This window comes from Dasypus novemcinctus, chromosome 8 (genome assembly GCF_030445035.2).
Source record: "Dasypus novemcinctus isolate mDasNov1 chromosome 8, mDasNov1.1.hap2, whole genome shotgun sequence".
Taxonomy (NCBI): Eukaryota; Metazoa; Chordata; class Mammalia; order Cingulata; family Dasypodidae; genus Dasypus; species Dasypus novemcinctus.
Window position 1 is genome coordinate 86055100 of NC_080680.1, and position 24366 is coordinate 86079465.

At 54.6% G+C, this 24366-nt stretch overlaps 1 protein-coding gene across 1 annotated transcript; it reads right to left on the reverse strand.

The window, feature by feature from the left end:
• Positions 1–458: 458 nt before the first annotated feature.
• On the reverse strand, positions 459–23904 carry AIF1L (allograft inflammatory factor 1 like). The gene is made up of 6 exons (XM_058302211.2): positions 23707–23904; positions 23111–23172; positions 12581–12647; positions 10002–10043; positions 6842–7004; positions 459–3441 (listed from the first exon to the last, which is right to left on the reverse strand). The coding sequence occupies exons 1-6, from the start codon at positions 23735–23737 to the stop codon at positions 3354–3356; spliced, it is 453 nt and encodes a 150-aa protein (XP_058158194.1). The 5' UTR covers positions 23738–23904; the 3' UTR covers positions 459–3353.
• Positions 23905–24366: the final 462 nt, after the last annotated feature.

Sequence of the window (24366 nt, forward strand, 5' to 3'; positions counted from 1 at the left end):
GATGTGCGCAAGGAGTGCCCTACCCTGCAGGGGTGTCCCCCGTGTAGGGGAGCCCCACGCACAGGGAGTGCGCCCCGTAAGGAGAGCCGCCCAGCGCGAAAGAAAGTGCAGCCTGCCCAGGAATGGTGCCGCCCAGAGAGCTGACACAACAAAAAGAGACACAGATTCCCGGTGCCTCTGATGAGGATAGAAGCAGTCACAGAAGAACACACAGCGAATGGACACAGAGAGCAGGCAACTGGGGGGAGGGAAGGGGAGAGAAATAAATTTTTAGAAAAAGGATAAAAATATAAAACCTATCTCATGGCTTTGTTGTGAGGAATAAATGAAATTCAAAGCTTAACAGAGTCTGGCACATGGGACACATTCATTTGTATTACTGTATTAGAGAGCTCTAATGAATTTCCAATTCTAATGAATTTGGAACCATCCCCAAAATACACCAGTCACGATATTGATAAGTTTGTCTGGTTTATTTCCAATCTGTAGAAACGATCTTTCCACTCCACACACTCACAAGCACGCGTGCACACACACACACATACTTCAGCTACTTGAATTTGCCCAACAAACTCCTTCCTTTTGAGTCAGAGGGACAAAACCATAATTGGCAGTTCCCAAGTTGCTGGTTACATTACAATTAGATTTGGTATTTCAGAAATAAGACAGCTGAGGTTTCTAGCTGAGCCCTTACCAAGAGAAATAAGAGCCCTGGAGCTGATAGCCACAACCTGGAAGACACAGACACCCTTTGCCAGGGACCATACTTGAGGCCCTCTCCCCCCACCCCCAGGGGCTGAGTTCAAAGAAGTCATAAAGGAACTATTGGGGTTTCCCGGAATATCCCCCAACCAATAAGAGAACCCTCTTTATTGCCCTTTCTGGAAGCCAGACCTACCTACTTGCTCTCTTTCCTTAAGGACGCTTCCTGTGGACTTGTAAGCTATGGAACCCATTGCAATAAGCCAGGTTGTTTCTGTCTTCCTCTCTGAGTTAGGAACAGGAACACCAAATAGGATGAGTAGTCAAGAGAGGTTTTATCTTGTTCAAAGGTCTCAGTCACAGACATGAGAAGTAGTGGGAAGGGGTAGGGACAGGCAGTTGCTAATCTAATGATCTCAGGAAATAAAAAAAAAAGGGGGGGAGGATCGGGTTTTACATTTACAATGACAAATGTTTTGTTGGGATTTAATCTTCAACTAGGCCTATACATTTGAAGCAGCTTCTTAGGGTGAAGATCAGCTAGTCATGACCAAATAGACTTGCCCCTGAGCTGGTTGAGACCAGTGGACTAACCAAACCTGGCCATTTTCCATCCTCTCCTTGCTTCACCCTGTCAAGCTGCTGTAGGGCAGCACACTGGACCATTGATTATGGGTTACTAAGGAACCTGCAGGGAGCCCAACCTCCAAAGGCCCACTTAAAAGTTTTGCAAAGTCTTCTCCAAAATTCTTGCCCAGTCTAGGACTGCTTATCCCTCCCTCTCCCCCCAAATTACAAGGCAGTCACTTCTATTTCCCACTCTTGCCCCTTTTCCTAATATTCTTCTCATTCATGATAGTCTGTGTCTGACTCTAAACTCCATGAGTCTGTCCTACCTCACTGTTGGATTCTCAGTTTTTGGCCCATAGCCCCAGGTGCTTAATAAAATGTTAAATGAATGAGTGTGTCTAAGTCCTGTACAAGGAAGGGTAAAGGACTCCAGAACAGAAGGGATATCAAGGCTAAGACCCCTGCTCAGCCCAAAAGGAGCCAAGTCTGACACTCTTCTGTGTGAGTTCTGAGAAGTAGCTCTCCACGGCTTGGCCAGGAAGCTTGGCAGAAGGCAGAACTGAAGAGGAAGGTCTGGTCTTTACACTAGGTCTGATGGTGACTCTGAGGTGCTGGGGAAGGTTAGTCCTAACATTGGGCCTTCAGAAGAGGGAAGCTTTACTCAAATGTGGACCTAGGAGATTGCCCCTACCTGCCCCTTCCCTTGTTTTCATCTCAGACTGAGGCAGCCCAGAGCAGACATGAGGCATGGGCAGGGGATCAGGAGACCTAGCCTTCAGTATGGACTTTTCCATCTCCAAATTAACCACCTGACCTTGGGTAAGGCACTTTGTCCCTATGGGTGGCCACAGTTGTCTCACCTGTGAAACAAGAAGACTGGCCCAGCTAATCTACAAGGTAGACTGGGCTCTTAAATCCTGTGAGTCCATAATAAGGGACACAGATGTCCCCAATCCAGTCTCCAAACTCAAAGTCTGGGTGATTCGGAAAGGGAGAGAGACAGTGGACACAGCACGTCAGGAAAAAATGGGAGGACTTAAAGCTTATAAATACCTGTTGAATGAACGAGTGAATGAATGAATGAATGGTGTGCATAGGGTAAGGCAAATGGGCACCTATAGTCAAGTTTCAAGCAGACTGAGATAAGAAAGACACCCTTCTATTTCTCAGCTCTTGGCTTAGTGATGGGGTAGACTTTTTGCCACGAGCATTTTATTGTTCATTCTATCTTGTTCAGCCTCCTCCCCAAAAGGTGGGATATGGCTGATCTGACCCTTCCCCCAACATCCCTGCCCTCACCTTTCCTTCTGAAGCCCTTTCCCTACCCTGCAAGGGCCAGGGGTGCTACACCCTCCCTCTGGAGCTGCGGCTACTGCCAGGGAGGCAAGGCCAGAAGGGTCCCTTCTGGTAAATTCTCCAAAGGGCTCAAACTGCCAAGCCCTTTTCCTCCTCTTCTTCCACCACCTCCTTGAGGCCCCTTATAGAGGATGAGAAGAGGCATGGGCTGAGGACAGGTCAGTTGGGTGGGTGGGCACTGAGTGGCCAGTGACCTAAAGGCCAGGTTAACCTAAGAACACTAGGATCTCAGAGCTGTCTGAAGGAAACCTACCTAGGCCCTGCAACCTTGTCCCTCCTCCAGGGCCTTCCAAAAGAGGACGGTGGTTCTCACCAGGTCCAGACCAGCAAGCCTGGGGTTGGCTCAGAGACCTGGAAGGACAGTCAGCGCCAGCTCCAAGGGTGGGGAACAGAGGCTCCCAGCCTCACTGCCCTGTCTCTGTCCCCTGCAATTTTTGGTTTGATGTCAGCCCTTCTGCACAGGGAGGGAGGAAGGAGGGAAAAAGAGAGGAAAAAGACCAAAGGCTCAGGATTCCCCCATCCAAAACCCTTTTAAGGCAGATAATTTGTGCTTTCCATAAAGAATGCTGATTCTGTTGCATGAAAAAACAAACCAACCAACCCACAACGACCAAACAAACAAACACAACAAATCACAATGCGTCAAGAAAGCCAAGGAGATCTGGAGGGAGGAGCAGGGTGGGCAGCTGGAGAGGGCAGGGCAGGCGCAGGTCCAACAGGGGTCCTCAGGGCAGACTGGCAATGTCTCTCTCTGGAGGGGGGCCAACTGGCTTGGAGCTGCACTCATTGGCTTTTCCTTCAAACATCATGACTCTAATTGGAGGAGGAGAGAAAAAAAACAAAAACAAAACAAGATTAGGACTCGTTCCCCCATCGAGGTAAAGGTCATCCCAGCCTTCAAGTCTGCAGGGTCATCAACAGAATGTCCTAGCAGCCATTCTCCAGTAGGATCCTGCGGAAGCCCAGGGAGGTGGTGATGTAGAAGGTGCTGCTGGTCCCATTTTACAGAGGAGAAAACCGAGGTACAAAGTGGTGACAGAACTGTCCAAGGCAGAGGTAGTACAAGACTCCAGACCTCTGACTTCTGGGCATGCACCTTGCCCTGCACACACTGCGTGGCCCAGGGCTGTGGCTCTGCTCAAAAGTGTTTTTTTTTTTTTAAAGATTTATTTATTTACTTACTTCTCTCCCCTTCCCCTCTCCCCCGGTTGTCTGTTCTCTGTGTCTATTTGCTGTGTCTTCTTTGTCTGCTTCTGTTGTCGTCAGCAGCACAGGTTTCTGTGTTTCATTTCGTTGCATCATCTTGCTGTGTCAGCTCTCCATGTGTGTGGCGCCATTCCTGGGCCGGCTGCACTTTCTTTCGCGCTGGGCGGCTCTCCTTATGGGGCGCACTCCTTGCACGTAGGGCTCCCCTACGCGGGGAACACCCCTGCATGGCAGGGCACTCCTTGCGCGCATCAGCACTGCGCATGGGCCAGCTCCACACGGGTCAAGGAGGCCCGGGGTTTGAACCGCGGACCTCCCATGTGGTAGACGGACGTCCTAACCACTGGGCCAAGTCCGCCACCCCAAAAGTGGGTTTTTAAATGCAAACCTCCTAACCCAGAAATGCCCTACTTGAGACTCTTCAAAAACCCTGAAGATCTTTGGAAATTTCCCCATTGCTCTTAAAGTCTGAAGGCATAGGTAGGGGTTCAGAGAAATAGGCTGGATTCAAATTCCTGCCCCACTATGTCCCAGCAGGTGACCCAAGCAAGACACTTGACCTCTCTGATCCTCGGCTTTTCCATGTGTAAGTGGGGGTGTGGACAGTGCTTACAAGCTGGGTTGTTCTGAGCCTCAGCCCCCATGGTCTTACCTTCTCCTCTTCTCTGCCGGTAGTCACTCCCTGGGTGGGCTCTCCCAACCCTTTGGCTTTACATCCCATCTAAAGGTTGACGGTCTACAGCTGTCTTATCTCTGACTCCAGACTTACATACCCAATTCCCTCCTCAACTTCTCGTCTTGGCTGCTAATGGGCATTTCCAGTTTGACACATCTAAAACTGAACTCTTAATTCCTCCCTTCCCCACCTACACGTCCTTCTCAGCAAACAGCACCATTATTCGTCCAGTTACTCAGACCCCAGACCTTTGACTCATCTGGCTCCTCATTTCCTTTACACCTCAATCTGGCCCTGTAAGAAAATCCTTCCAGCTCTACCTCCAAAATCAATCCCAATACATTCCCAGACAGGGAATGGTCCCTGTCTACTTCCACTGCAGCCTCTCCAGACCAAGTGGCCTCATCCCTCACCTGGATGAGTGCACAAGTCTCCTACAGGACTCCCTGCTTCTACTCTCATCTCCACAGCAGCCGGGGTGGGGGTGGGGGGGCTTTCAAAAGTCGAGCCCCAGCTCAGAATCCTCCACTGGCATCCCTCACTATTTAAAAATCCTAAGGCCAGGGAAACGGACTTTGGCCCAGTGGTTAGGGCGTCCGTCTACCACATGGGAGGTCCGCGGTTCAAACCCCGGGCCTCCTTGACCCGTGTGGAGCTGGCCCATGCGCAGTGCTGATGCGCGCAAGGAGTGCCCTGCTACATAGGGGTGTCCCCCGCGTAGGGGAGCCCCATGCGCAAGGAGTGCACCCATAAGGAGAGCAGCCCAGCGCGAAGGAGGGAGCAGCCTGCCGAGGAATGGTGCCGCCCACACTTCCCGTGCCGCTGACGACAACAGAAGCAGACAAAGAAACAGGACAAAGAAACAAGACGCAGCAAAAAGACACAGAAAACAGACAACCGGGGGAGGGGAGGGGAATTAAATAAATAAAAATAAATCTTTAAAAAAAAAAAAATGCTAAGGCTGACCACGGCCTCCAAGGCCCCGCAGGACCTGGCACCTGACTACCTCTGCAACCTCACCCCCTTGCTCACTGCATTCCAGCCACACTGGCTTCCATGCTGTTCCCTGAGCATACAAGTTCAGTCCTGCCTCAGGGCCTTTGCACTGGAATGCTTTTCTCTCAGATCTTCACATGCCTCACTGCCCTCCTCACTCAGGGCTCCAGTCAGATGTTACCTTCTCAGTGAGACCCTCCATGCCCCCCTTCCCACTTCCCATCCTTCTCTGTTCCTCTTACTTTATTTTCATTGGCAGTATCCCATCACAATCTATTATTATTATATTACTACTACTGCTGCTATTATACCTGTCTCCTGCCACTAGAATGTAATCTTCGCAAGGCCAGGGTCTCAATGGTGTCCCCAGCACCTACAGTAATTCTTGGAGCTCAATAAATATTTGCTGAATTAATGCATGATAAATGTTTAGACTAATGCCTGACACACAGTAAACCTTCATGAAACATTAGGTATTGTTTTGAGAGCATAATCACTCTCATTGTTACTACTTGGCTGTGATCTGACCTTGACGGTTTTCCCACCACAACTCTTACCCTGATCCACCCCACACCAAAAGCTCTGGCCAGACTGAACTGTGGGCTCATGGGCAGGTTAATTAGCCTCCTTGAGCTGAGGGCCTAAAAAACAAAAAAGTTGACTGATTTCATAAAGGCTGAGTGAGGGTCCTTTTCAGCTCTGTCAACATCTCTGAGGTTTCTCTGCTTCTCTTCATGGGAAATACCTAGAGTGCGCAAACGTAGTTACCACATATTAGGGGTTTAACATTAGCCAGGCATTGGACTGGAAGCTTCATATGTGCTCCCTCCCTCATTGGCCCTCAGGGCAACACTTCATGGAAGATAATTCTTAGCCTCCCCATTTTACAGATGAAGAAACTGAGGCTGGGAAATCTCAGGTAACTTGCCCAGGGCCATATTAGTCACAGGTGATAGTCACAGGTGATAGATTTGTAATCTACCTCCCTTTAGAGCTGGGTCTTAAATCTATATTATGCACACAACAACCTTCTGGGGTAGTGGAGTGGCTTTACAGATGAGGAGCCCAGGGCTTGGAAAGTTTCCACTGTAGGTTTGTCACCAATGTTATCATTACTGTTGCTGCTTTCATGAGTGATCCGTTTAATATTCCCTGCAAGGTACACACTGTTGTGACCATCTGAGAGAAGAAACCGTAGTTCAGAAAGATTAAGTACCTTGCCCAGCAGGTCACAAAATGAGTTATTTACTGGGTGAGGAACGGCTGGGGTGCTCCAAGGCCAGGGCCTCTGAACACAGAATGATTGCTTTCAGGAAAGGTGGGGAAGGTACTCACAGCTTAAGGACAGCCGACCGTTTCCCCAGCATCATATTCACAAAGTCTCGGTAGGAGATGGTGTCGCTGACCCCACCTGTCACCTCTGAGATCATCTTCTTCATCTCCAGGTGGGTCTTGGGGACCCCAAGCTTCTCCATCATCCTCTTTAAAGACATCAGGTCTGCCGGAGGAAAGGCAGATGAATTAAGTGTCGCCAGGCTGCTGGGGCCGAGCCGGAAAGCTGGGGAAAGCTCTCCCCTGGGACTCCCACTCCCACCCCCACACAGGAGAAGCGGGCTGGGAGACCCCTCTGTGGGGCCTACACCCAGTGACTGCATATGGTGTTTCTCCTCCAGGGAGAACAGGTCCACCACTTGTTCACCGCTCTCTATGGAGACACTATAGACCAGTGCTAAGGACATGGGCTTCTAGAGTCAAGCAGACTTGGGCTGGAATCCAGCTCTGCCATTCCTAGCTGTGGGACTTGGGGCAAATTACTTAACCTCTCTGAACCCCTGCTCCCATCAGTTATAAAATGGGATGGACACAGTCATTCAGAGGGATGACATACAGGAGCACATGTTCTTGACTTATTGTTATCTCTACTACCCCCTGTGGTTAGGGGAAGTCTTGTGCCTGTTGCCTCCTGCTACCCGAGAAGTCACTGCTGGGGCAGGTGGGATGGGGAAGCAGGCTGACCCCAGGCATTGAAAGCCACTGTCCAGGGCAACGGAACAGCAGCTTCTCTCCACCTGCCATCTCCACCTCCGCAGTCCTAGGACTCCACCCAGGCTGGAAGGGAGAGGGGCCCGAAAATATCCTGCAGAGCAGGAAAACCAACAAAATCACAAAATTCAAGAAAAACAAGGGAGGCACCAAAACGTCATTACACCCCCAAGGAGTTGCCGCCCATCGGCTCTCTGCTCCCGCCAAGATCTGAGGCAATTTCCTTCAGATTGTTCTTCAGTGAACAATGGATCGGCAAGGGATAGTGGGATTGGGGGTGGGGTGGAGGGGCTGCTTTTAGGGCTGAGGGGAGTGGTGGTGCCAGACCCTCGGTGCCAGGATGTCCAGAGCATTTCAAAGAAAGCCGGTCAGCGTTGTTCAGGAAGAAGTGAAAGGGTTCCCACACGCTGCTGGCCAGACTACATCAGCCCAGCCTTTCTAGAAGGCAATAGGGCAGGAAGCTTCAAAATTCTTTGACCCAGAATGTCTAATTCCTGGGACTTACTCTAAAGGAAACAATCAGTGTTGTGGATAGAGATTCGTGTACAAAGATGCTCTTGACAGAATTATCAATAATAGTTAAAATCGGAAATCATCTAAATGCTGAATACAAGGGGGCTAAATCAATTATAGGCCATTCCTACAGTGGAACACTGTGCTGCCATTAACTGTAGTTTAGAAGAAAAGTTAATAATATCACAATGCTCACAATATAAGTTTGAAAAAAGAGGTTCTAAAATGATGTATAAAACAGCATTTGGGGAAGTGGACTTGGCCCAATGGATAGGGCGTCTGCCTACCACATGGGAGGTCCGCGGTTCAAACCCCAGGCCTCCTTGACCCGTGTGGAGCTGGCCCATGTGCAATGCTTATGCGTGCAAGGAGTGCCGTGCCATGCAGGGGTGTCCCCCGCGTAGGGGAGCCCCATGTGCAAGGAGTGTGTCCCGTAAGGAGAGCCGCCCAGCGCGAAAGAAAGTGCACCCTGCCCAACAAAAAGAAACACAGATTCCCGGTGCCACTGATAAGGATAGAAGCGGTCACAGAAGAACACACAGTGAATGCACACAGCAGACAACTGGGTGGGGGGAGGGAAATAAAAAACAAACAAACAACCCCCCCCCCCCCAGTATTTGTGATTAGAAACAAGAGTGGAAGGATATAAGCAAAATGCTTAGAGCTGTTATTTCTGGGACATGGGCTCATGGGTGATGTGTTTCTGTCATTGTGCTTTGCTGTGTTTTCCAGAAGTTTTTATGATGAAAATGTATTGATTTGATAATCAAAAAAATTTTTTTCTAAAGAAAAAAGGATCAAAACATTCAAAAGAGAGAAAAAAGAGAGAGGACTGAGGAAAATAAGGAGGAACACTGGTGGCAGCAGTGACACTGAAAGAACAGGGTGAAACAGGAGGGAGAACCCGCTCAGGAAACCAATGGCTGGGATTGGGCCCTGGGTCTGCCACTTCAGGAGTCGTTTCACCTTTCTGAGTCTCGGTTTCCTCATCTGTAAAATGGGAGTGACTGAACCGTCCCTGACCACATCACAGAGATACCGGTGAAGATCAAGGTGTGTTCTCCCTTCAGAACAGAATTGTTCTGGGGTGAGTCATACCCCCCCCCCCCAAACCTGCAGTACTTTGATTGTGAGCCCATCTGTAAATAGGATCTTTGAAGATGTGATTAGTTAGGATGAGGCCAAACAATCAGGGTGGGCCTTTATCCAAGATGATCAGTGTCCTGATAAGCGGAGGAACTTTGGACACAGTCAGGAGACAGAGAGAAAGATGGCCATGTGACCGAGGCTGAGACTGAGTTAAGGATTTCTGGCAAGCCACCACCAGGATGCTACGGATTTCAGAGGATGCATGATCCTGCCGACACCCTGATGGCGCCCATCGCGCCTCCAAAACTGCGAGACAATTAATTCCGGCTATTTCAGGCAGCCAGTGTGTAGTAGGTATTTGTTACCGCAGCCCCCGTCACGCCCAGGGCCTGGACAGCAAGACATGATGCGTGTCAGCTGGAGGGGAAAGCACCTCGCCTGCTCCAGGACACCGGACAAATGGACAGGCTTGGGGACAAAGGAAATGCCAGTCTTCTGGGTCAGGAGGTCAACTGCCTGTCCAGGCTGGAGCGGCCTGAGAGTCTCCGGCTCTGGGCAGGGCCTGAGTCCCTGGTGCACCTGGGGTGGGAGGCTGAGGCCTGGGCAGGGACACATGGGGAGGGCTGGAGAGGAAACAGCCTCGAGCCGAGTGTGCAGGGGACCCAGGACGGAAGGCAAACGAGCTCAGGCTGCTCGGCAGGCCTGCAGCCCGTCAGGGAAGCTTCGGCATGTGCTTGTTCCACTCACGGGTGGCCACCTGCCCCCCGACCCACACAGGGGAGTCGGCAGGGCTCTTGGGACCCTCACGCCCCCTGCCCACACCTGACACACTCCTCAAGGCCTCACTCACCAATCTCGCCTTCATTGTTCAGGTCAAACTCCATGTACTTCTCTGGAAATCACAGAGCAAACACGGGTGTTAGCTTGGAAGCAGCATCACTCCCTGCAGGCACCCAGGGACTTCCCTTGAGGGAGACTGGTAAGGCCCTTGGGGAGCCCACACTATCCTCCTGACTCCACATGGGTGCTGAGGACATAAGTCCTGTCAGCTCAGCCGTTGTTTCTGGAGAAGAGCTCACCTTCCGTTACCCCCAGACCCTTCCCACGGGGGCCCCAAGGAAAGGGCCTCAAAGGGGCAAATCTGAGCTCGTTTGAGGGCAGTCTGGCGGCTTCTGCCCCGACTCCACAGGTACCCGAGTTGGCTGGGGAGTGACCGACTAGGTCCCTAGCCCTGGAGCTTCGGAGTCCGAGGGCTTGGGAAGGGCAGAACGGGAACAGGTATCAGTGAGTTTTCAAGGTGTCCCGGGTGCTTCCGGTGGGCGGCCAAGTGAGGGAACTACTGATTTAAGTCACTGTGGCCTTGAGCCTTTTGGGGGATCACGGACACCACTGAGCATCTACCAGGAGAAATGCCCGCAGGACTGCCCTTGCCCACCAAATGGAACGTTCGTTTTCCAGGGGTACACACACCCTCCCCCAAACCTCACCTACAGACTTACTACAAAGTCAAAAATACCTGACAAAGGACTCCAGGGAAACCTCCAATAGTGAGGGAGGACGGCACAGAGGAATGAGCTCAGTGCTTTCTAGCAAGGGCAGTGCGTGCCAGTGGGGCTTTGGGCAAGTCACCCACTCCATGGGAGAGCGAGTGGCGTCTCGCAAGCTATCCTGCTCCTTGCAGAGGGAGGAAGCCCAAGCCCTGCCCGCGGCCTGGGTCCTCACGCGCGTCGGCCCTCCTCCTCCTGGGCACCGCCCCCACCATCCCTGCCGTTTCACTCACACGGGCCTCGCAGTGCTCGCACCCTCTGCTGGGGGCTTTGCACCTGCAGACCCTCTGCCTGCAGCGCTCCTCCCAGGGGTCCCATGGCCCACCCCCATGCCTTCGGCACCCCCCCCCCCCCGGCCCTTCCTAAACAGGCACCCCTCCCTGCCCTGAGCACTGCTGACCTCCCTCCCTGGTTCACGTCTCACCAAAGGGCCTAGTGCCACCCGACGTACTTTATACGTCCTTGCTCTCTGCCATATGCCTTTCCACCAGAACACAAGCTCCACTGGAAAGCAACCCTCTTGCGTATCCCCAGGCCTGGAATGGCACCTGGCACATAGTAAGTGCTCATCTGCAGATCAAACGAGGGAATGATTCAAAGACCTCTATGGTTCCTTTCCTTCCACACTTTCTGTCCCAAACCTTCCTGTGGTTCCGGTCCGTCTCGACCATCACAATCCTATATCCCTATCAGGACAAGCTGAGTGGACGTTAGGCCTCCCAGGACCCCTGTCCCTCCTTCCAGAGCCATCTCTGAAGAGGGAATGGACTCCTCCCCCTAGGCAGCTGGGATGGGGTAGAGATGAGGTATCTTTTTTCTATTTCTCTTCTTTTTTTCTTTTTTAATATAAAAAGCATCATAGCCTAAATGTTAAAAATAGGATCTTTGGATTCAGAATTATATAAGTTCAAATCCCAACTCTGCCATGGCTGAGCTGTGTGACATCAGGCAAATGACTCCACCTCTCTGAGCCATCTGTAAATTGGTAATGGGCACAGTCTCCCTCCTGGGCGTACTGGGGTGATTCAGGGAGCGAATAATCACACCTGGTATGGTCGATGCTCAACACATGCCATCTGGGTCGTGCCTCCCGACTTAAACTGTAATTTGAGGAGCGTTTGGCACATTCTTTGCCTTGGAGCAGGAAGGGTGCCCACATGGCCAAGACGTCCGAGGGGTGATCCAGTCTCAAGGAAATTCATCGTGGGCCCAACAAACCCAGGGCTCCCTGTGCCCTGCACGCGTCACCTGGCTAGGAGAGGTGGGTGTCCCCCCCCCACTCCCTATGTGCATGGCTCCCCTCCTTTCGGGCCACTGGCTGGCAACCAAGTGTCAGGGCCCCAAACAGAGAGAGCTTTATGCCGCCCCTCTCCCCATGCGGCTCCCAGGCCCTGTTTTCTTTTCATCCCATGCTGCCGGGATTCAATGGGCAGAAACTCTGCCCCCCTGCCCCACTGTGGCGACACAAACGTCCATTCTCCACAGGGGCTCCCGAGACGCTCCACCGTGGAGGGGGAGAGGCAGGGGAGGCTCACAAAGGGCTGATTGTGTGCTGGAGCCTTGGGAGCAAGCGAGGCCTGGGCAGCCGCTGGCAGGAGCCAACCTGAGCCCTGCTGGGCAACCAGGGGAGAGAGAGGCAGGGGCAGGCCGGGGCCTGCTGGCCGAGGAGCCCAGGGTCCTGCGGGGGCTCGAACACCCATGAACGGCCCTGCCTCTACCTTGCGGGGGACCCCTGCTTCCCAGCCAGCCAGGAAGAGGGGCGTTCTGGAGGAGCTAGGGCGGCAGCTCAGCCTTGGGAGACTAAGGGGCAGTGCCATGATGTGAGGGGTGGAGAGGCCAGCCCAGCTCTCCTGGGATGGGAGGGCTGCCAGCTCCAGCTTACCCTTGAAGGCTGCAAGCTTTTCCGGCAGGTTCTCTTCATCACTGAACTTCTGGTCACAGAGAAACTCCTACAGAGGCAAGAGGGCAGTGCTGAGTGAGGGGTCAGTGGACAAGAACTCACCAACAGTAGCCCGGGTGCCTCCTCTCTGGCGGGTGGCCAGGCTTGGCTGGGCTGGCCAGGAGGCTGCAGTGTTTGTCCTGGCTGCCTGTCAAGCCTCGGAGGCAGATCTGCCCCGTCCACCCTGGGGGGAGGAAGTGTGCCCAGCAGCTTGGAGCGGGGCCCCAGCTCTGTGCTAGAAGACTAAACACCTTCAGTCAGCAACAGCATTATGGCTGCGGGGACCCAAGCCTCTCCCCAGAGCACCCCGTTCCAGTGTAAGTGAAGTGAGCACCAAAGAGAGGCCACCTGGTTCCATCAGTAGCTTCTTAGTATGCAATCCTGAGATGATTAACTCGCCTCTCTGCGCCTCTATCGCCTCATGTGTCAAATGGGGATAATTATTACAGCTTCTTCCGGGCTTTGGAAGAGATTTGAATGAGAGGTTCACATAAGGCTTGGTGTGTAGGGAGTGCTCAATAACCAGCAGCCGTCGTTGGTCTCTGCCCTAGCCAGAAAATGACTGTGCAATGCTTGGGAGGTCACTTACCCTCTGACCTCTTTCCTTACCTGAAAATGGGGGTTCAATCCCTGACTCGCCTTCCTCTCCGGTGCCTGGAGAGAACCAACTGAGTCCTTTCAGAACCAGATGGGCTGAGCCTGGCGGCCACTAGCTAGAGCCTCCAGAATGAAGCCTGGTGCTCGGCATCTTGCCCACGTTCTTTTCTAATCTCCCAGTAGCTCCAAGAGGTAGCTACTGTTAATACACCCATTCTACGGAAGAGGAAACTGAGACTGACGCAGCCAGAGCTTCAACTTGGCTCCCCCTCATTTAGAGCCTGCACCCTCAATCCTGACCCTGGAAGATGGGCTGTCCAGAGGTGTCCATCCGAGTCCAGCCTTCAAACAAGAAGCTGCCCGTCAGTGAGCACCTGCTATATACCGGGACAGCACCAGTATCCCACAGCCCTAGAACCTGTGCGCAGATGGGGAAGCAGAGGCTGTCTTCCCAGGCTCCCCGCTTCTCCGGGCCTCACTCTCCAATCTTGAGCAGTCTGGACATGGGTGGGCATCACTCCCTCATTCACCTTTTTTTGAGGGACTACAGCGCACGGAGCACTGTGCGAGGCACCAAGAGAGGGGGTGAGACCAAGGTGAAAAAGATTAGGTCCCAATCCTAAAATCTGAGAGTCCGCGTTTAAAATCATTTTAAGGGTTATCTAGGTCAATCACCCAATCTGTTTCTGAACTCCAGCTGCCGTATCTCACTAAGTGGTGATGAAGTCTGTACTTGCACATCTCCTAGGACAGAGAACTCACCACCTTTCTTAGCCCGGTCCTGCCTGATGCTGTAAGCCCCCAAGAAGCTTCAAGTAGAAGAGAAGGATGACAAGAACCCAAATGACAATATAACAATCTAGGCTTATCTCAGGCCTCCACCTACTATCTGTGAAATGGGCACAAAAGTACCCACCTCCTTGGGTACTGCCCTTCAAGGTGGTGATCCTGGGGGAGCCTTGGCACTGAGCTCAGCGCATCAGTTCTCCGCAAGCTAGGGTAGGATTATGAGCACGCAGGATGTTAACACCCTTGGACAGCAGGAGAAACGCATTCCAAGGTGGCCCTCCTCACTGGTGGCGGGGAGTCTGACTGCCCCCTGGCTTTTGCTAAAAGATTGACTGCAATGGGCACTGTGTTTCACATTAAATCCTCAACATTGCTACGACTCCGATTTTACGGGAGAGAACATGAGGCCTGGAGAGGTTAAATAACACATCTAAGTCCCCAGACAGCTATGGGAGTGGCAGGGTGGCAGGAAGCTGGTCTGTCCAGGGCCAATGCCCTCCTGCGGTCGCAGCCCCAGGGCCCATGGGGTCCAGTTGGCCCGGCCACTGCCTCACTTGGGCACAGCCCTGCTCCTCCCAGCTGGAGCTGGAACCTTCTGTGGCCTGAGAGGCTGCCCTCCTCCCAGCTGGCTCTGTTGACAGCTTCCTCTCATAGTCTTCTCTGCTGCTCCACCCACCCCATTCTCTGACCAAAAGGAGGACAATTAACTCTTGTCTGTGACCCTGAGCAAAGCAAGTACCTCCTGGGTCACAGATCCCATGTCTGTCCAATGGAAGGACAAATTAGGTCCGTGGTTCCCAGATTTTGGGTAAGGCAAACAAGAAACACCTCTTCCAGAGTGGGGTGGGGTGGTAATATAGGGTTGCCTTTTTATTTTGCCAAGTAAAGGTTTTTTAAACAATTACCATTGACTATTGCTATGAGTTCAGAAAAGGACATTTCATAAAAGTAGGAAGTACTATCTCAGAATTTTAAACTGAATTTTTTTAGCTTATGTACAACTCACTATGTTCCCTTCATTTTGCGAAGAACTGGAAAAACTTTGGGGGGAGGTGCAGAGCCACAAGTGAGGCCCAGCATCTGAAAGCCCTGGGGAGGGGTTTGGTGGGGCCCTCCCAGTTCCACATTCTGGTTTCCCAGAAATCTGCCACCAGCCTTGACCCTTGGATATACGCATGCACCCATCCCCCCTGGAGATCCACTCTGTGTTCAAAAAGAGATGGTCCCTGGTCTTAGAGATGACTCACACACGAACACAAAACCACCAGGCAGCGATTGAGAGCAAAAGCAGGCAAGAGCCCAGCACCAACTGTAGAGTGGCGGAGAGCAACTCCTGTCCACTGGACCCGATCCTGGGCCAGGTTCTGGGCCAGGCTTTCAGCAGTTATTAACCCAGTGAATCATCCCAGCTGCCATGGGGGCGAAATGTCTAGTATAACCCAGGATAATCACCGTTTCACTGATGATGACTTTTTTCCCTTAGCACTCATCACCATCTAACATATTATTTTATCACTAGAGGGCACACCAGCTACCTGGCCTCCTTTCTAGGCCTCCCACCTGCCAGGCATGGTCCAATCTCAGGACCAGGCTCTAGGCATGCCCCTGCCTGGAGCACACACCCCCAGGCATGGCTCTCTTCCCCACCTCCTTCAAGCCTTTTCACCATGAGGCCCACCCTGCCTTCCCACCTTCCTTCCAATCCAATTTACCTTGCTCTGCTTTTCTTTTTTTTACCCCATAGGATGAATCCCTTCCTAATGTCATTATGAAACTTACTGTCCATTGTCTATCTCCCCCTACTAGAATGTAGCTCCACAAAGTAATCACTCAATAAATTTTTGAGAATAAGCAGGTGAACTGAGACAGAGAAGAACTTGCCCAAAGAAGCACAGCTAGAAAGTAGCCAAGCTGGGATTGTCCCCCCATAGCAGATGCTGTTCCGGCTCCTTCCCTGCACAGAGATGAGGAATAAAAGTGACCTGAGGAAGTGGGTGTTGGGAAGATGCTGGAGGAGGCAGGTTCTCAGCCACAGGTCCTAGGCTGACTGTCTCGTGTCCCGCAGCTTGTCTAGCACCTGGTAGGGCCCTGCATATAGTAAGTACTCAATAAACATTGGTTGAATGAATTGAGGAGCCTGCTGTTTAGCCCCCCATACAGCCCAGAGTTGCCTTCTCCAAACTCACCCTAGAAAAGGTCTGGCAGCTTTGCCAAGATGCATGCCTAAGTGTGACAGACACTGGAGGGAACTCGGGGATTGGACTCACATTCTTCCTCAAAGCCAAAAATGACAAATGCTTGAGCCACCGAGTGACCAGGGGCAGGAGAAACAGCTGACCTATTCATGCATGGGTAGGCAGTCCCCTCTGGCCCTGGGCATAAGGCAGCTGTGCCGACCCTGTCCTTGGCAGGGAGTGTAGGTGGCAGGAGGCGGCTGGCGGGCAGCAGAAACCAGAGTTCCATTGGCTGGGCTGCCGGCGCCCCCCCGGCTTTGGATTCTTGGTTCCTGCTCAGGCACAGCCCACAGCGGCTCCCTCCAGGGATCATCCCCCCACACCCAAGCCCAGCCTCAGGACACAGCCAGACACCAGGACCCCTGGCTGCCCTGCCCCTCGGCCCACAGAAGGAGATCGATGTCACCCCAGCTGCTTGGGAAGAAAAATGAAAGAAGCAAAAAGAAAGCCCACTGGAGTCAGATGACCTGGGTTTGAATCCACTTAGTGGTTGTGTGAAAATGACTTCATTTGCCTGTGCCTCATTTTCCTCATGTGCAAACCAGAAAGGATAAAAATATTCTATCTACCTCACAGGCTTGTCCTGAGAATTAAATTACAGTATACATAAGTAAATATACACAAAATGCTTAATACCCTGCCTGGCACTTAGTAAATGCTAAATAGACAGCAGCCATTTATTATTATTTCCCAATATTCATAGCTGCGCAATCAGCCTATAACCCCAGACGCTCATCAACTAGGATGAATTAGGAATGAAAAGCACCCCTCCCCAGCCTAGACCAGTTGTGATTTCTCCTTCCCCTCTCTGGGTATACCCATTTGACAGGTGGAACATCCTAGGCCCAGAGAGACCACAAAACCTTAACAATTCCAAGTCTGCCTCCGTTCACCATCCCAGCTCCCTTCCTGCCCCAAACTACGAGAAGGTAGTCAAGTCACAGGTTTCCGGGCAAAGAAAGCCAATCCTGGGAGCTACCTTTCCTTCTGGGCAGCTGTAGGAGGAGGTTGTTCAGAGGCTGGGGAACCATGCTATAGCCCCCTGGGGAAGGAGGGCCCCCTCTCCTGCCCCAAAAGACAAGTTTTTTCCAACTGAGGAAACTGCCCCTGAGCGCTGAGAGGAGAGTGACTATTGAATCACAGAGGGACACGTCTGGTCTCGATGACCTGGTCAGTACCTGGCAAAGAGCCAGGGAGTACAGGTACCCAGGGGTGAAGAACAGGAAGCCTTGAGCCCTCCAGTCAGTCCCTGAGGGTCAGGGTGTCCCCGGGTGCGGCCTGGGAAGGGGGCAGAACTGGTAAGACATCCGCTCAGTCACAGAACCTGGAGGGCCTCCTCAGAGCGTTGGCCTGCCTCCTTGTTTAACAGCTGAGGAAACCGAGGCTCCAGAGAAGAAGGTTCTTGCTAAAGCCGCAACGGTTGGAAGCCCCACATAAATTCTCTGGGTGCAAACTGTGCAGGATGGGGGGATGGGGGGAAGGGGGTTGACTCACACAGCCTGGGTTCACATCCCAGCTCTACCACGTACCAGTTCTATGACCCTGCACAACTTACTTTACCACTCTGGACCTTAGTTTTCTTATCTCTAACCTGGGGTCATCATGGGTTGACCCATGGGGTCATCATGGAAGACCCAATCTCCTCATTGGGTTGTTATGAGGCTTCAATGGGCTAATACATAAAAAGGGCCTGGCTCCTAGTACACTTACCAAATGTTAGCAATTATCCTTTTCCATTCAGAGCACCCAAACTCAAGTCACACCACCAGACAAGTATGTGCAGGGGAAGGACAGAGAAGAGACCCAACCACAGTTCTCTTTGCCCCACATTGTGCCACAAGTCCTCCTGGTGAGCCTTGACCCTCCGGCTATCCCTCATCAAGAGCATGCTTCCAGACTTCACTGTGGTCCTTGGATTCCTCACTAACCTGGCAGCAATGGGCCATCCGCACAGACATGGGACAGACAGCTTCCATCTCGGCCCCAGGGCACCGTGCCCACAGCTGCACCTGCTCACTGGCACCTCTCCTCTGATGCACATCTGAATCCCCCCGAGAGCTCTGTCCAAGGGTTCATGACCACAAGTGGCTACTTCCCAAAGCTCCCTGGCAAGGGTGAGGTCCATCAGAGGTTGGTGGTCCCTGCCGTGTCCCCAGCCTCTAGATCCTGCCACTCCTCCCTGACTTGATGCTTCCTGGGCTGGTACCTCTAGCACCTGTTCACGGGAGCTTGCTCCTGGCTCTCCAGGCTTGCCTTTCTGTAATAGCTGCAGCAGAATTTTGGGGCTGGCAGATATCACCATCTTGGAGGCCATCCAAGGGGCTGGAGGCTGAAGCCCTAGGCAAGAACCCCAAAGAAAGGCAGCACCGGCCCAGGCTGTGAGGCCTCTGACGCAGCTTGCAGGTTCTTAAAGGGCCAGGACCAAGTCACAAATGCCCAGCCTGGTACCTGGCGCGTAGCAAGAGCCTGTAACATGCACCTACAAGGACAGCAGGCTCACGTTCCCCACCACAGCCTCACCTGGACACTGTGTCCTCGCCAACAGACAGGGCCACTCAAGAAAAACACCCCACCGATGACACAAATGCAGCAAACTCTGCAGAAATTCCATCTCCTGCTTCCTGTGACATGGCCACACCGAGGTCACCACTGTCCAGACCTGTGCGGACACTGAATCCTCAGAGGCTCACGTGGCCGCTTATCACTTTCTCCCTTATAATATATTAAGGAAGAGCAAGAGAGATGGGTGCCCGGTGATGCCAACTGGGTACATTCACCTGGGTAGGTGCAGAATGGTACTGCCAGGTATGCACGAAAAGAGACACACCTGTGAAATGACTTGGCTCAGGTCACAGAGGTCCCCCATTGCTGGGTGAAAAGCAGGGGATGTATACACCCTGGGCAGAGATACCCAGTCTGCTGTGCCCAGCTTTCTTCCCGGTAAGAATGGCATGTGGGTTCTGAAATAACCATTTGGCACCTAAATGCTACAGGGGATGCTGAGGGCCCTTCATTCAACCCAGAAGGGCTAGGGTGTCAGGATGGAGCTAGAGATTTTTATTCATGTAAGCAAAAGAGGCCCGTGCCACGGCTAGACCACAGCCACCTGGTGGACAGGGCCGAGGAAGGGCCACAGGCAGGGTGTGGAGTCAGATCTGGTTCGAATCCCAGCGCTGTCACTTCCTGGCTGGTGACCTTAGGCATAGCTTCACCTCTCTGTGCCCCCGTTTCCTCATCTCTAGAATGAGAGTCATAATAACCCTTGTCCCATGGGGAAGTCTGCAGATACTCACTGGCGATTGATCTAGTTGAGCAGGATGTTGAGAGGATTCAGTGAGGTGAGGCGTGTCAAGTGCTGGGTGTCGCTCATGGGATTCTGGGCAAGAGCCCAGCCCCTGGCCCGCTCAAGCTGCAGCCCTCACTGTCTGGTGGGCCCCAGGGCAGAGGTTCTCTAAGGGGCAGCCTACCCAGCCCATCGCTTCGCTTGTCCCTGTGGGAAGCTAAGGAAAATTTCTCCCTTTGCCATATAAGGCCAGGCCTGGCTGTCCCAGGGTCACCCGCCATGCCATCGGGGCGCAGGGAATGTCAGCTATGTGGGGGGAGTGGGAGGTGCGTGCCAGGCCTGACCGCTCCAATAGCGCGCGCATGCACACGGCATGAACAGGGCAGGGAGGGAGCACCCACCGAGGAGACCCAGTCAAGCTCGGAGGCTGGGAGAGAGAATGGGCTGGGTTTGAATCGTGGCTCAAGCTTGGGCAATTAACTCAAATCCGCTGAGTCTTGTTTTCTGTAAAATGGGAGTAACAGTACCTACTTCATACCGGGCTGTAGGGCTGAAATAAGTTAATGCCCACAGTGTGCAGGTGCTCAGAAAACAAGAGCAAACACCAAAACCAAAAGAGCATGCATTTTCCTAAGTTCCTTCCTTTCCCTTCCTCCACCAGAACCTCTATGTCTCCTGTTTTGACTCTTGAATCCCTTAGAATAATAATAGCTAAAGCGGAGCAGCCCTGCTGTCCTCTGGAAGCCGGCCTGCCCCTGGGTAGGAGAAAGGCTACAAAGGGCACTGGGGTGCTGTACCCGAGAAGCCTCAGAGCTGCCACGCAAGCCAGGCTCTGCCCCAGGCCCCGCCACAGCAATGCCTAAGCTGCCAGGCACAGCAGCCCCGCGTGTGACCCCCCATCAGTGAGCGAGCCTGGAAGCCCTGTCCTGAGAACAACGATCCTGCTTCCGCCCAGGCCGCTGGGAAGCCACTCAATGAAGCTGCACCCCGAGGAAGGCGATCTGGGCTGCCAACATGGTCCCCTCTGAAAACTGCCTACCCCAGGGACTCTCTGCTGTGCCCAAGGCCACAGATGAAGCAGAGTCAGGGTCTCAAACAGAGCAACACCCCCAGACTCTGCAAAGTGCTTCTGTCTGCTCCTCTCTGCTGCTTGTAAGGAATCTGAGAGGAGCCAGGGCAGGGGTCACTGCTCCCATTTCAGACAGAAGAGTAAGGCTCTGCCAGATTAAAGGATCTGGCCCAGATTGAGCAGCCAGGATAGACCAAGGCAAATCTCAGCCCCAGGCTTCCACTCCCTGTCCCTCAAAGCCTCCAACAAATAAATGATAGCAATCAGGATAACAGCCAGCTCTCTGATAACACAGGTAATCTTCCTGAAAAATCACAACCCAGCTACTCTCATCTTTTTGGAAAGGGAGCTCAGAGAGATGAGGTGGCTAGTCCAAGGGCACAGAGCTGGTGAGCTGCCCTGGAGTCACTTACAATTCTAAATGCTGGTAGGGCCGCCTAGACTATCTGGGGTGGGAAGTGGTCTGGTTTGATCCTGTTGCCTCTTCCTTCCAAGGGCCCAGACTTGAGGCACCACCAGCTCTTGGGCAGCCTGGACTCACATAGCTAATCTCAGAACAGTATCTCAAACAGGGCAAAGGGCATTCAACTGCAAGTTCCGCCACTGGTTCCTGTGTGGCCTTGGGCCAGCTGCTTGCCCCTCCTGGACCCTGGTGTCCTGATGCGGTTAGATCACAGCCTTTGCTCTGACCAGGTCCCTTGAGTTTCCCTGGTCCAAAGGTACTTTTCCAATCAGATCCTGAGAGCCACAGTCCCTCCCTTTACGGAGCAAAGCCAGTCCACTTCCAAAACCACCCTGTAACCTCCCCCCACAGCCACTCACTCTCAGCCTCCCCAAGGGCAGGGCTGGCCCAGAAAGTTCACCCCCACACACTCAGCTCTTCTGGCCTGTCCAACTATGGTCACCTCACCTCATTTCCAGCTGTCTCTGGCTCAGGGTCCTGCTAGCTGTGGGTGGACTCAGCCAGCTCGGAACCTGCCCAGCCAAGTGGCCCAGGGGGCTGTATGAGGTCAGGGTCCCAGGCTCCTGGCCAGAGGGCAAGAGCAGCCAAGTCCACAGAGTGAACTTGAAGGAAGCCCAGCAAGCCTGGACCCCCAGTCAGATGTCTAGCCAGCCTCACAGCTGTCCTCAAGGTGGCACCAAGAGGCAGGGTGAGGACGGCAGGGAGGGAGCCAGAGTATACCTGGAGGCACCTGGAGTCCCCAGAGCCCACCGTGGGACCCCTGCAGCCAGCGGAAGGAAAAACAGACCAGCTGCGTTGTTCTAGGCAGTCCAAAAAATCAGGGAGGAAATCAAGACTGCCAGCCCCCGGCAAGAGGAAATACTACAACCCTGCCCCACCCCTGGACCCCCCAGCACAGCCTCCACCAGGGCTCTGCTGATGGCTCCAGCTTCCCACTTTGGGGCTCTGAGCTGGGCTCAGACTCGGGGTGCCCAGTGCGCACGCCTCTGCCCCCACTAACGAAGGAATCTGGGAGGCGTCGCTGTCCAAGGAAATAATTCTAACACCATCCACAAAGGTCTTCCCACTTTGTACTCAGCACAATACATGCCTTCTCTCATTTAGCACACTCAGTGACCCTGAGAAAAGGGACTGTCACCCTCAGTCCCAGGGGAGGAGACTGGGCTCCTCAATGGCAGGCCCCTCACTGAGGACCACAGAACCGGTAGATGATGGAATGGGATCTGCGCCCAGGGCTGCGGAACCCTAAAGCCACGGCTGCGCCGCCTTTGAGGTCTGGCCCCTCCAGGCAGGCCCCCCCTCTTTACCTTTCTGGCTAGAATCTCATGGTCATTAAGCAAACGACTCAGTGGAGCACCCACTGAGCACCTGGCAACAGCCAGCAGGACCCACCAGGGCGAGCAGTCCCTTCTAACACCTCACAAGAAAAGCATCGACCTTCTTAGGGAATCTCCTAAAAACTGGAGTGAAAAAGAGTTACGTGGGGAGTAAGGCGGGCAGGGAGGCAGAGGCCGCGTGCAACACCAACATTTGCCAGGGAACCAGGCGCCCGTGTTCTATAACGAAAGAGCACTCGCCTGGGCCCCGGAACCCTAGTTCTAACAGCAGTCTGTCCCAGACTTGCTGTGCTATCTCTGTGCAGCCGCCTTGCCTCTCTGGGCCTCTTATCCCTCCCATTGGTGTAAAATAGGGTTTGTACTGAGACCCGGGGGGGGGGGGGGACCGGGAGGCGGGAAGGCCCCTTTCTGGGCCAAATGCCCCGCAGCTGGTCCCAAACCGGTGTCCTGGGAGCCCACGGCTGGCCCCACCTCCCTCCTTTGAGAGTAACAACTTGCAACCTGAGACGTCCCGACCTGAGCTGGGGGGGGGGGGGGGTGAGGGGGACCTACCTGGTGTCGAGGGGAGGAGGGCAGGAGGGGAGGGAGGAAACCGGGGAAGCCCAAGGGAAGGAGAGAAAGAGGGGTTTCTCCGGCTCCCGGCGCAGTGCCGCGCAGGCGGGACCCCCGCCGGAAAGTGCGGGCGGGCGCCGCGCGCTTACCCGGTTGATCTCGGCCAGCCGCCGCTCCTGCCGGGCTTTGAGCAAGCCGAACGCCTTCCCTCCTGCAGGAGACAAAGAGGCGGCGGGGCAGCCGGGGCTGCCGCCGGCGCGCCCCCGGCCCGCGCCCCGGGGACCCCGCCGCCGGCCTCGCGGGCACGGGTGGTGCCCCGGGGCGGGGGCGCGGGGCGCGAGGCGGGGGCGCGGGGCGGGGGCCGGGGGCGCGAGGCGGGGGCCGGGGGCGCGAGGCGGGGGCGCGGGGCGGGGGCGCGGGGCGCGGGGCGGGGGCCGGGGGCGCGAGGCGGGGGCCGGGGGCGCGAGGCGGGGGCGCGGGGCGGGGGCGCGGGGCGCGGGGCGGGGGCCGGGGGCGCGAGGCGGGGGCCGGGGGCGCGAGGCGGGGGCGCGGGGCGGGGGCGCGGGGCGCGGGGCGGGGGCCGGGGGCGCGGGGCGGGGGCCGGGGGCGCGGGGCGGGGGCGCGGGGCGGGGGCCAGGGGCGCGGGCCGGGGGCCAGGGGCGCGGGCCGGGGGCCAGGGGCGCGAGGCGGGGGCGCGAGGCGGGGGCGCGGGGCGGGGGCCGGGGGCGCGGGGAGCGGCGCCTACCTTGGAACCTGTTGCTGAGCGCGACCGACATGCCGAGCGGGGCTCCGCCGGCTCCCGAGCGCGCGGCGGCCTCGGGGCGACGGGGGACGAGCGGCGGGGACCGAGCCCGGCGCGAGCTGCGGCGGCGTGTGGCGGCGGCACCGCGGGGGCGGCGGGAGCGCGCGGGGCGCCGGACACACCCCTGCCTTCGCTCCCCGCCCCTCCGCCGCGGCGGGCCGCGGGCATCAAAGCGGCTATTATGCGGGACGCGAGTGGCCCGCCGGCCCCTCTGCTGGAGGACCGCGAAAATGCACAGCGCCCCTACGGCCCGCGGGCCCGGCCGGCGCCCTCGCTCTCCGCACCTCGGAGGGACTCCCGAGGACCGAGGACCAGTCCCTTCCTCGATGTCCTCATAAACAAACGGGGACTGTCTTTGTACCCACTTCACGGGGTCTCTGTGGGGATCAGACGGGGGCGCTCTCGGGGCCCGGTAGGGAGTAAGTGCTCAACAGACAGACTAGTAAGATGATGGTGATGACAGCCCTTTGCAGTGTGCACTTTTGAAAGGGAAGCATGCGGCTTCCCAACCATCATTTTTAACTCTTGAAAGAAAAATATACACATTTTGAGTTTTCTTTCATTGAGAAAATGCATAATGGAAACCTGCAACCATGACATCAG

What these genes read in the sequence shown, in the direction of transcription:
- AIF1L (XM_058302211.2), bottom strand. Translation starts at nt 23,737, where the DNA reads ATGTCGGTCGCGCTCAGCAACAGGTTCCAAG. An exon ending in GCTCAGCAACAGGTTCCAAG is followed by an intron (nt 23,173 to 23,706) that starts GTAGGCGCCGCT and finishes TGTCTCCTGCAG; the next exon opens with GAGGGAAGGCGTTCGGCTTG. An exon ending in CGGTCGGCTGTCCTTAAGCT is followed by an intron (nt 3,442 to 6,841) that starts GTGAGTACCTTC and finishes TCCTCCAATTAG; the next exon opens with AGTCATGATGTTTGAAGGAA.